The 11893-nt window shown below is 33.4% G+C and overlaps 1 protein-coding gene across 1 annotated transcript; it reads right to left on the minus strand.

Annotated features, from left to right (window-relative positions):
- Window positions 1-867: 867 nt before the first annotated feature.
- Window positions 868-8024, minus strand: LOC139481021 (RNA-binding protein RO60-like). The gene is made up of 2 exons (XM_071264050.1): window positions 7769-8024; window positions 868-2490 (listed from the first exon to the last, which is right to left on the minus strand). The coding sequence occupies exons 1-2, from the start codon at window positions 7993-7995 to the stop codon at window positions 939-941; spliced, it is 1779 nt and encodes a 592-aa protein (XP_071120151.1). The 5' UTR covers window positions 7996-8024; the 3' UTR covers window positions 868-938.
- Between the last annotated feature and the right edge of the window lie 3869 nt (window positions 8025-11893).

Genomic DNA, 11893 nt, shown 5'->3' on the forward strand with positions numbered 1-11893 from the left:
CCCTACACAGAAAACAAAAGATTGGGATAGAGCATCATCAGGCTACCAAAACACCATTATATCAAACACTACAAAGAAAACTAATGATTGGAATAGAGCATCACCAGCCAACCAAAGCAAGTTCATAGAACGGTAGACAGAAAACTAAAGATTGGGATTGACAATCACCAGCCCACCAAAACAACTGTCCACTAAACACTTTACAGAAAACTAAAGATTGGGATTGACCATCACCAAAATCCGACGGTGAACTAATATGAAACTAGATTTTTAACCTGAACCCAAACCTAAATCTCAATTTGCAATCTCAATCTGAAGTTTTGTTTGGCGGTTTTAAGTGTATTGGATATTTGCATCGTCATTATGGCTGCCCATTACATAGTTGTGAATGCCCGCCTAATATATCACTCCGAATCCATAATAGAAATATGGAAAGAAGCAATGTGAAGGGTTTTATCTAATATAAGAAATGATAATTGTTGCAACAAAATATGTGATAGTGCTTCAATCTGTAGCATTCCCCGAAGGTATTCAGCAAACTTCAATTTACACCAAATTCTATATGAATCAGTTGAGGTATACTGCAGCCCTCTATGCTCCTTTGTGTGCTTATATTGACGTTTTATGGATGTCTCAATGATGTGTACCCACAATTTCCTTTATCTACGACTCAACTTATTTTTATTAAATCAAGTACTGTTTAGAAAAAAAACGGTCATTTGATGTACTCTAAATTGACAGATTTAAAGAAAAAAGAAGCATTAGGTACTAATTTAAATATGTTTTCTGTGTACTGCCATCATATCAATCTTTTCAATACTTTCACTTGGTCCTGATACATATAAAAACTTTTAATAACTATTGTTCAACTTGACTTTTAAAATTTAATAAACATTAATGTCTAGTTTAGTGTAACACATTATAACAATACAGTGGTTTTAATATAAAGTCACATTTTCCATTTCCTCCAAGTCAACATATGGATTATCAGTCTGTATGGAAGGATCACTTCGAAAGTCATTCACAAAGTTTTTAATTACACTTGGAGTGTGAAGATCAAAGCCGACTACATCGAGCGCATTCATATCTATAGGACTGGCTATAGTATAGTCGTTGTCCGTCATACCAACAACAATAAGATGGTACTCATCGACAGCCACGTATCGCATGTATTGTTTGAGCATTTCCGCTGGATGCATATATCCGCAGCTGGTTAAAGAGTCTGTGAGAACTACAATAACATCAAATCGCTTTTTTCTGCTAGCAGCCCATTTAAATGGAACAGCCAAGTCTTCGTTGACGTTTCCTGGTGATTGTTGACATAGCTCTTTGACCCGTTTTATCTTCTCGGAAATAGAATCTAGATTATCGCCCCTGGCTATACTACTGATACATGCATCTTCTATTGAATTAGCAAAGATAATGACTTCTACATCTGCCGTGTTTACGGTTGAAAGAACCATGGCAGCAGCTGCTTCGCACGCTTTTATGGACGACCCGCAAATATTTTTCTGCATACTTTCACCAACGGAAACGGCCATTAAGTATGATTGTCCTTCCGGTGGACATATTTTGGTCAGCTGATTGAATGCCTCTTTCAGTGCATTAACGATCTGTGTGTTTGGTGTCCAAACTAACCCCCTCGTTTGTCCATGTCCTTTTTCGTAATGTTTCAATGCAATAAGAATTGTCAAGGGGTGAATCTTTTGACAGTTCAGTCCATCACTGTTCAGCTGACCAAGTCTTTGAAGTATAATTGTAATCCACAAGTCTGACGATGCATTTGTGTTTGGATTCAGCATTCCTAAACTAGTTATTTTACCTAGATTACGGAGCATTGCGGTAAAAGGCATAGTTCTAAGGAGTACCTCCCAAACGGCAATATTATTTAAGAATCGAGTAGGTATATGTTCCCTCGATAAATGGTACTTTACTATTAGACTACGAATTTCTTCAACATCGTTACATCGTTTTGCTCTCCTGGTCGCGTCCAAAAATTCACCAATACTTGCTTGATTTGGAGTAATGTTTACAGTTATATTTTCGCCAAATATATATTCTATGATAAGTCTGATATCCGTAGTTCTGGGATGAACGTGAGCTAGACGAACTGCATCACGGTGGGTCCAACCGTGACGGCGTTTGTACTTCGTCACAAGATAGGCCAATTTCTTTGCGCTTTTGTGGTCCTGTGGATCTTTAGACTGGAAACTATTGTACCAGTTACTGATGCCCATGCGATGAGCCCTGCCCCACCCACTGTTGTGTTCAAACAATTCTTCGCAATATTTTACAAACTGAAATAGATGTGTAGGAATGCGGCAGACGTCGTTTAATATTGCATAAGCAGATCGTTTAGTATGTAAATCATTACTTCTTGCGCATATGGCTAATGCGTACAGTGTTGTGTCATGCTTACATGCTCTTCCCTGGATGCTTACATCACGAATACATCTGATTACCTCCGATCCCCTACCATTCTGTATGAGCCTAAAATAAAGGATATCAAATGTATTATAATTCAATGTGTGTAAAACATGTGATATTTGCAAGCGACACATTGAGATGTCAATATTTGTATTTTCGGTAATTACACATAAAAATGTAAGACACAACAATGTACATGAAATACACGACATATATACACGAAATATGGTACAAATAAAGGGTCCGTTGGTTTTCCCGTTTGAATGGTTTTACACTAGTAATGTTGGGGCCCTTTATAGCTTGTTGTTCGGTGTGAGCCAAGGCTCCGTGTTGAAGGCCGTACATTGCCCTATAATGGTTTTATAAATTTGTTATTTGGATGGAGAGTTGTCTCATTGGCACTCACATCACATCTTCCTATATCTAATAAATGCCCTATAATGGTTTTATAAATTTGTTATTTGGATGGAGACTTGTCTCATTGGCACTCACACCACATCTTCCTATATCTAATAAATGATAACAGATATAAAATGTCTCTGATGATACATATAGGAAAAATATATATTTACGACAATGAAATGGATGTCCCCATGTCCAAGGCACGACCCAGTCGTCAAGTACATATATCGCGCGTGTCAGTACACAGGCACTTGTCTCAGAATTTTTTTCCCTATATACCGTAAGTGCCTGTGTCAGCAGTGTCGTAAAATAGGTATGGTGCATTCAGGTGAGAAAAATGTAATAGGAAGCAACAATAAACTGCAATTATACTATTATTTCAGATTTCAATAAATTTTAAGATAAGGGAAGATAAAATAACTAAATACTTCAGACACAAAAGAGGTTTTAACAAAAATAATACTGTCAATTAAAATTCAAAAATCTTAAGGTCAAATGTAAAGGCCAAGTTCAAGATAAAAAATCCCTTCCAGAATATTACTTGATGATGATGATAATGATGGATGGCTGTTTAACGTCCAGCGGCAAATGAAATGTATATTCAGGATGGGGAACATGGTAATTTGATATGAATATTAATCTTGTACTGAACTATACCGACACATTCTGTCGGATTTTTAACACAGTGTATGATTTTAAAGAAAAAGTATCATTATATATGATGATAAAGGTCAAAAGTTTTGTTCATTATTACGCAATTTACCATCTTGTTAATGCCAAATATTAAATGCATATGGCAAATGATTGTAGACTGCATATGACTATAAGTTCCAAAATGTTGCACAAAGCAAGTTAAGCATGTGTACAAATGACCACCATTTATAATATTGAATAGATATGACGGTATGGATTTCCCATGAATCAAACGTGTTGTCAATTGCACCCTCTAGAACCCTTTAAATGGAGAAAATCTACTGGAGGCTCCATTAGAATCAAAGAATCTTGAAAATCTGTGTCGCTCTTCTAGGTCTATGCAGTGTTTATTTATGTCGTCAGCTATGGACACTCTCTAACATTAGAATGACTCATTCTCCTTTTCTATAATATTGTACTGCTGATAATTTTTACAGCAGATTCTAATTCTGTCCTCTATTGTTTGTGTGCAAATATGTGCTGATTTTTTATATTTTAACTTCAATCTATCCATACTTGTTTTCATTATAATGGGGAAAATTGTCATTTCTAGGCACTGAATCCAATAAAGTGTCGATCAAAGATTTAAGCAATATTGATTCCATTGCAAATCTGGCCTTGTGGATTTGTGTTGCTATTTACAGTTTCCCTCTATCTATAATAGTTCCAAGTATATATACTAAATAACAACAAAAAATGGTACCAGAAAATCGTCATTTGAGGGCAATAACTCACACATGTTACACTGGTGATTTCGAGTTTTAGATATTGCTTTGTTGATTATTTTTGCTTTTACACTTTAATATTTACATGTATCCAATATTTCAAAGTTTTCAAACTAGAGGCTCTTAAGAGCCTGTGTCGCTCACCTTGGTTTATGTGCATATTAAACAAAGGAAACAGATGGATTCATCACAAAATTGTGTTTTGGTGATGGTGATGTGTTTGTAGATCATACTTTACTGATCATGTTTGTTACTTACAATTTTCTCTATCTGTAATGAACTTGGCCCTTTAGTTACAGAGGAAAAAACTTTGTAAAAACTTACCAAAATTTACCAAATTAATGAAAAATGTTAAAAAATGACTATAAAGAGCAATAACTCCTTAAGGGGTCAACTGACCATTTTGGTAATGTTGACTTATTTGTAGATCTTAATTTGCTGAACATTATTGCTGTTCACAATTTATCTCTATCTATAATGGAATTCAAGATAATAACCAACCAGATGCAGAGCACAGCTATATACGACCGCAGAGGTTGAACCCTGAACAGTTGGGGCAAGTATGGACACAACATTGAAGCTGGATTCATCTCTTAATTTGGATTGTGATTAAATAGTTGACACAGCATAGGTTTCTGACACAGAATGAATGTGGTCTAATGAACTTAAAATATTTTTTTTGCCTTTGAGCAATTCACTATACTGTTGAATATGAATCCTCTCAAAAAAATGTTTGAAGAAATTTTCTTTTTATTTATGAAATCTGAAATGAGAAAAATTTACCCCCCCCCCCCCCCATTTTTTTTTCACATCCCCCTTTCCCTTTTTCCAAAACTGATCTCAATTCAAATTCTTAATGGAGTTTGCAACAATAACTACTCATTTAAATACATCATAAATATTAAAATGTAAAATAAAGTGCTTGTTATCACTGAATGGTAAAGATTGTTTTAATTTATCAGTTGGTAGTAAAAGTGAATATACATTGTATAAAACAATGATTTAAGTTGATTCAACTACTATTCTGGACAAAGAAAGATAACTCCAATTGAAAATTTCTTGCTATTGCACAATATTGTGCAATTAGATATTTCTTGCTATTGCGCAATACTGTGCAATTGAAAATATTTGCTTTTGCACAATACTGTGCAAGTGAAGATTTCTTTCTATTGTGCAATACTGTGCAATTGAAAATTGCTTGCTATTGCACAATACTGTGCAATTAAAGATTTCTTGCTATTGCTGAATACTGTGCAATTGAAAATTTCTTGCTATTGCACAATACTTAATATAATAATTTTGGATCCTGATTTGAACCAACTTAAAAACTGGGCCCATAATCAAAAATCTAAGTATGTGTTTAGATTCAGCAGATCAAAAAAGCCCAAGAATTCAATTTTTGTTAAAATCAAACTAAGTTTAATTTTGGACCCTTTGAACCTTAATGTAGACCAATTTGAAAACGGGACCAAAAATTAAGAATCTACATACACAGTTAGATTCGGTATATCAAAGAACCCCAATTATTCAATTTTTGATGAAATCAAACAAAGCTCAATTTTGGACCCTTTGGGCCCCTTATTCCTAAACTGTTGGAACCAAACCTCCCAAAATCAAACCCAACCTTCCTTTTATGGTCATAAACCTTGTGTTTAAATTTCATAGATTTCTATTTACCAATACTAAAGTTACAGTGCGAAAACCAAGAAAATGCTTATTTGGGCCCTTTTTGGCCCCTTTTTCTTAAAATATTGGGACCAAAACTCCCAAAATCAATCCCAACCTTCCTTTGTGGTCATAAACCTTGTGTTAAAATTTCATAGATTTCTATTCACTTTTACTAAAGTTATAGTGCGAAAACCAAGAAAATGCTTATTTGGGCCCTTTTGCCAACGTGATAGCAATATACGACAAAAAATTAAAATTTTTGCGGTCGTATAAAAACGGCTAAATTTCTTTAAAAATAACCAATTGGGGGCAGCAACCCAACAACCAGTTGTCCAATTCATCTGAAAATTTCAGGGCAGATAGATATTTACTAGATAAACAAGTTAACCCCTTGTAAGATTTGCTTTAAATGCTTTGGTTTCAGAGTTATAAGCCAAAATCTACATTTTACCCCTATGTTCTATTTTTAGACATGGCGGCCATCTTTGTTGGTTGGCCGTGTCACCGCACAGTTTTTAAACTAGATACCCTAATTATGACTTTGGCTAAGTTTCCGTAAATTTTGTCCAGTAGTTTCAAAGGAGAAGATTTTTATAAAAGATAACAAAAATTTATGAAAAATTGGTAAAAAATGACTATTAAGGGCAATAACTCCTTAAGGGGTCAACTGACCATTTTGATCATGTTGACTTATTTGTAGATCTTACTTTGCTGAACATAATTGCTGCTTACAGTTTATCTCTATCTATAATAATTTTTTAGATAATAACCAAAAACGGACAAAATTTCCTTAAAATTACCAATTCAGGGGCAGCAACCCAACAACCCATTGTCTGATTCATCTGAAAATTTCAGGGCAGATAGATTTTGACCTAATAAACAATTTTACCCCATGTCAGATTTGCTCTAAATGCTTTGGTGACAAAGTTATAAGCCAAAATATATACATTTTACCCCTATGTTCTATTTTTAGCCATGGCGGCCATCTTGATTATTTTGGCGGGTCACCGGACACAATTTTTAAACTAGATACCCCAATGATGATTTTGGCCAAGTTTGGTTAAATTTGGCCCAGTAGTTTCAGAGAAGAAGATTTTTGTAAAAGTTTACGGACGACGGACGCAAAGTGATGAGAAAAGCTCACTTGGCCCTTTGGGCCAGGTGAGCTAAAAAGGGAAAAAAGTTGTAAAAAACAATTATCAGTAAAGGGAAATAACTCTAATAAGGGCTAACGATTCGGACAGGTTGACTTATTGAAAAAAATTGTCTTCTGATCATGTTTGCTATTAAAGATATTGTCTGATATTATAGATTTCAAGAAATTATACAAAAATGAAAATATAAGGCAAAACTCATCATTTTCAAATTTCAGCATTTTCAAAATTGCTCACCAGCAACGTTGGGTAGCCATCTTCGATCATCTTCGCGAGTTTTAAACTATTAAAAGGATTTTATTTAATCAAATCGACTGACTCGTGCATTTACATACATGCCATATTGGGTATCTTAGTGCATACGATGTTTTCAACATTTAAATATTACAAAACATATTTGTCAAATACAATTGTAGGAAACGTCAGAGCAAAAAAAAAAGTCGACTACCAATATGTCATAATCATCTGGATTAGTTATAAAGATTGAACTGCATGTATAGTTTTATAGCTCTAAATAGGGCTTTCCATACTTTTAAAGTTTAAAAATAGAAATGATTATATGCTATTTGTTTACACTGTATGATTACTTAAAAAGCAATATAAATACCATATGAATACTCTTATATTGTATTAAAGTGAAAATAATATTATTCAGTATATTTATACCTGTTACTAAGACTAGTACATAAATGTTTTTACCTGTCAATAAAGTTTACGTTGGCCCGACCGAATTCTGTATGTTGTGTATTTGCCCTGTAAACCCTATCGTTGACTCCCAGACATAGGAATCGAAGCAGACTTTCCAGATCTGAGATTTGGTAAGAATATCCTCCACTCGGATTCGGGATTTGTCCAACTAAGGGCTGTGATTGAGGAACAATCTCATCGATGGGATGGACATCCCGACTCTGTGGATCGACTTCCATGTTTGACTAATAAATGTATGGAGAGCCATCGGAAAAATTAAATAGCACTGATATACACACGAACTATCTACTTGCTTGGGTGTCATCCTGGTTTGCCCAGTTTTAATTACATGCATATTTAAACATAGGGCAGATTGTTGGTTTAACAATTGTAGTTTATTTCTGAATTATAGTCATATTTTAACCTTTTATTTTACCTGTAAAATTTAAAAAAAAAGATATTATATTCTGCTAAAATGTGCAAAATTATTCTATATTTTATATATTTTTTAAGCTATATTTATATAATGTGCATAATTAAAGGATGGTCTGAATGAAACAATATTGTGGACGAAATTTCTTTGTTTGACTATTTTTTTTAATTATTTCCATTCGTTTTCTGTACTATTTACTATGTCTTATATGTGATCTTGTATGATGTTTTTTTTTTATTAAAACGGTTATATGATTTATTGTACTTTGTTTTTTTGAAAGAAAATGTATTCAGGATGAATTTCTGATCTTAGATGCTACATACACTATGTATTGTCGATTTTGATAAGTTACAGATCCAAAGATAAACAATTTTAAATTAGAAATCAAATATATAAAAAAAATAACCGTTACTGACTAAGATACAATTAACTGTCTGAAATGTAAGATATATATATATATGTTGCAAGAAGTCAATTCATCCATTTTTTGTTATAACAGTAGTTTTCCTCAACCATTACCGAAATCAAGTACCACTGTGACCGATATGCAGAGTTCTCATCTGCATCATGACAATTGTTTCCTCATTTTTTATGTCCCGTTTGATCGACATGTTGACTTTTGCAATTGACCTACATTTCTCATTTGACTTTTTTGTGAGAATACAAATAGAATGATGCAAGTCAGATAATAATACCTAAACAAGACTTAGTGTATCGACAATGAATGAATTCCTCTGCTAACATTGTGGTGGCTATTGTTGTAGTATTTTTTTTTACAGTATAAAACACAATACAAATCAATGTCGAAAAAATATCCACTCTTTACATGCTAATATTAAACATGGAACTATTATACGACGGGTGCCTCATGTGAAGCAGGATATGCTTACCGACCAATTGGTGGGGTTCGGGTTGTTTAGTTTTAAGTTTTTCTATGTTGTGTTTTGTGTAGCCTGTAACGTTGTTTGTATGTTGGTAATGTTTTTCTTATTTTTAGTCATTGCGTTGTCAGACAGTTTATTGTCGACTTATGCATGTTATGAGTATGAATGTCCCTTTGGTATCTTTTGCGTCTCTGTTATACGATTCAATAAACCTTTCCCTTCCTATATCTTTCAAACTTATACACAATTTACCAAAGAAGTTATATATATCGAGACGATACTTAAATAAGTATTATTATATACGTGTATTCTATTTTGTTTGATTTTACAATTTCTTTAGGGCACCGGTGTCCAAGTGGTCAAAGTTGAAATTATATGTAGTTATCTATAGTGCAAACTACCCTATCAACCTCACCTGAAGATTTGAATTCTAATCATGCTCGTTGCAAAGTGTGTACGACTCCGATCTTAATAAACTATACTGCTATTTTTGCATAGGTACTATTTATGTACTTAAAATCTGTAGTACTGGATATTAACTTTTTATATTTAGTACTTTCTTTTTACTTTACATTTATTGTAATGTTTAGATACCTGTATTTTACAGTACTTGCTTTGTACTTTAAATGTTGGTACAGAAACTAATACTAACCGTGATCATAATATTCCATGGTAGAAAATCATAACTTTTTGAAATTTGAAATAGACCAACTTTCAAAATGCTGAAAATGTAACAGTGTAACCAAAAATGTGTTGTTCTTAACTTTCAAGTACACATAAACACGGCCGACACTCGGCTAACCGAGAGATTGGTCGGTTAATCTATATTGAGTATGCGGCTATATCGGCGGTTGGTCTGTTAATCGGGTTGGCTAAAGTCTGTTAATCAGGTGTTATCGAGAAAATCATTGAAAGTTCAGCATGTTTCATTGTATAACTTTTTAAATATATTTTCATCATAAAATGTATTCATGTCTAACAAAAACAATTCAATGTACTGAATTCAGTGGTGTAATTATTATTTTTCTAGCTTCGATGTACGATCTATAAAATGAAAAGGCGGGTTACTCATCAATAAATTTATACACATTTTACACACATAAAATGTACACAAAATGACACATTGGTTAAATTTACTTGCATTCAATATTTTGAACATCGAAAAAAGAAAGGCATTATGTTTGTTCACCCTATTGATATCATTGTGTGAAAAATCTACACGAAAATCTGTATTTTGGTGACATAAATCAATCTTTATTTAAAACCTGGTCTGTTAATGGGTCGGATGTATAAAACCCGGTCTGTTAATTATTGGTCTGTTAAGAGTTATGAATGGCAATAAAAGTATAATTTTATTGCTATATGGGGTGTTATCGGATCAAATGAATAGGTTCAAGACGAGCGGCTAAAATATACAAAAACAACACATGAGCAATGAAACATAACATATACGGAAACAAAACATGTAATTGAAAATTGATAAAAATGGTTTTAAAAAAGTGTAATATTAAAGTAACATTAATTTCATCGAAGAATGATCGCATATATCATGTTGATTCTGTTTAATTGTCATGAATGACACAAATTTGTCATCTACATTGGTAACCAGTATATAAATCAGAGATAAACGTCGTAATGTAACAGTAAGTAAAATATATTGGGATGACAAAATATGAAAAATAAAGAAAAAACAATAAGTAAGATAAATAAAATGTAGAAAAAAATGGCATAACAATTTAAAGAATACAGAAATAAACAATACCCCCAATCCAGACCCTCATGGTATACACGAGAATCTGGATGGAAACGCAGAATATGGAATAATATAAGGACAGTAGAGAGTGATACATTGCTAAAAACGAGAGAAAAATAATACTTGTTTAAGAATACACACATGAAACACCGATGGCTGTTGAAACAGTAACGGATTGCGATGTACTTATATTGGTGACAAATTCTAGAAGTTTACATGCGGACAACGTACTATGGTGGCAGGTTAATGGCATTTTGCGTTTTAGCACTTAAGCGTTTTCGCCTTACATATTCTATAGGGCGAAAACGCGAAATTGCGAAGTCGAAAACGCGAAAACGCGAAACCGATTTCTTGTTTTCGACTTCGCGATTTCGCCTTTTCGTGATTTCGCGTTTTCGCCCAATAGAATATGAAAGGCGAAATCGCCAAAACGCGAAATGGACTTCACTGGCCACCATAGACAACTGTAGTTCTCCTCTGCACTTATGTAGAAAGGAAACTAAAACGGAACAAAATGAATTGAAACTTAAAAAAACCAAATGTAGCTGCATTCGCTCCTTTCCGTTTACTTCTTTAGAGTGATTTGTAAACAACATATGATTAAGTAATAGAAGAAAAGAACAAATTGGATGATACTGACAAATTAGGGTTTAACGTCCAGTGAAAAATATCATGTTCATATGTGAACAAGGAATACGTTATATGTATCCTGTGTTGTATTAGAAAGACACTTTCATTCGGAATTGATAACGTGATACTTCGAACAGACACACAAATTATTGCTGATTGAAAACCTTCAATAAAAAATTCATGCATATTCCAGAGACCAATCCATATCACGCTATATTGAAGTGACACACCCTTCAATAAAATGCAAAGACATTCAAAATAAAAATGCTCTTTCTAGGATACTGTGGCACCGTATTGTCATTTTTGTTTACTTAGGAACATCTCATTCTTAAATTTTTCAAGGGGAAAATATAAAGGTAGCAAAATTATTGTCGTGGCTAAATAACTCTTAACTGACACAATTTCAATTGTCCGACCCATTAACAGACTTTATTCCC

This window comes from Mytilus edulis, chromosome 7 (genome assembly GCF_963676685.1).
Source record: "Mytilus edulis chromosome 7, xbMytEdul2.2, whole genome shotgun sequence".
NCBI lineage: Eukaryota > Metazoa > Mollusca > Bivalvia > Mytilida > Mytilidae > Mytilus > Mytilus edulis.

Bases quoted from the DNA above. Each gene is read 5' to 3' on its own strand.
- LOC139481021 (XM_071264050.1), bottom strand. From the start codon at position 7,995: ATGGAAGTCGATCCACAGAGTCGGGATGTCCATCCCATCGATGAGATT. The intron at 2,491-7,768 runs GTAAAAACATTT...CCTTTATTTTAG, and splicing joins AACGTAAACTTTATTGACAG to GCTCATACAGAATGGTAGGG.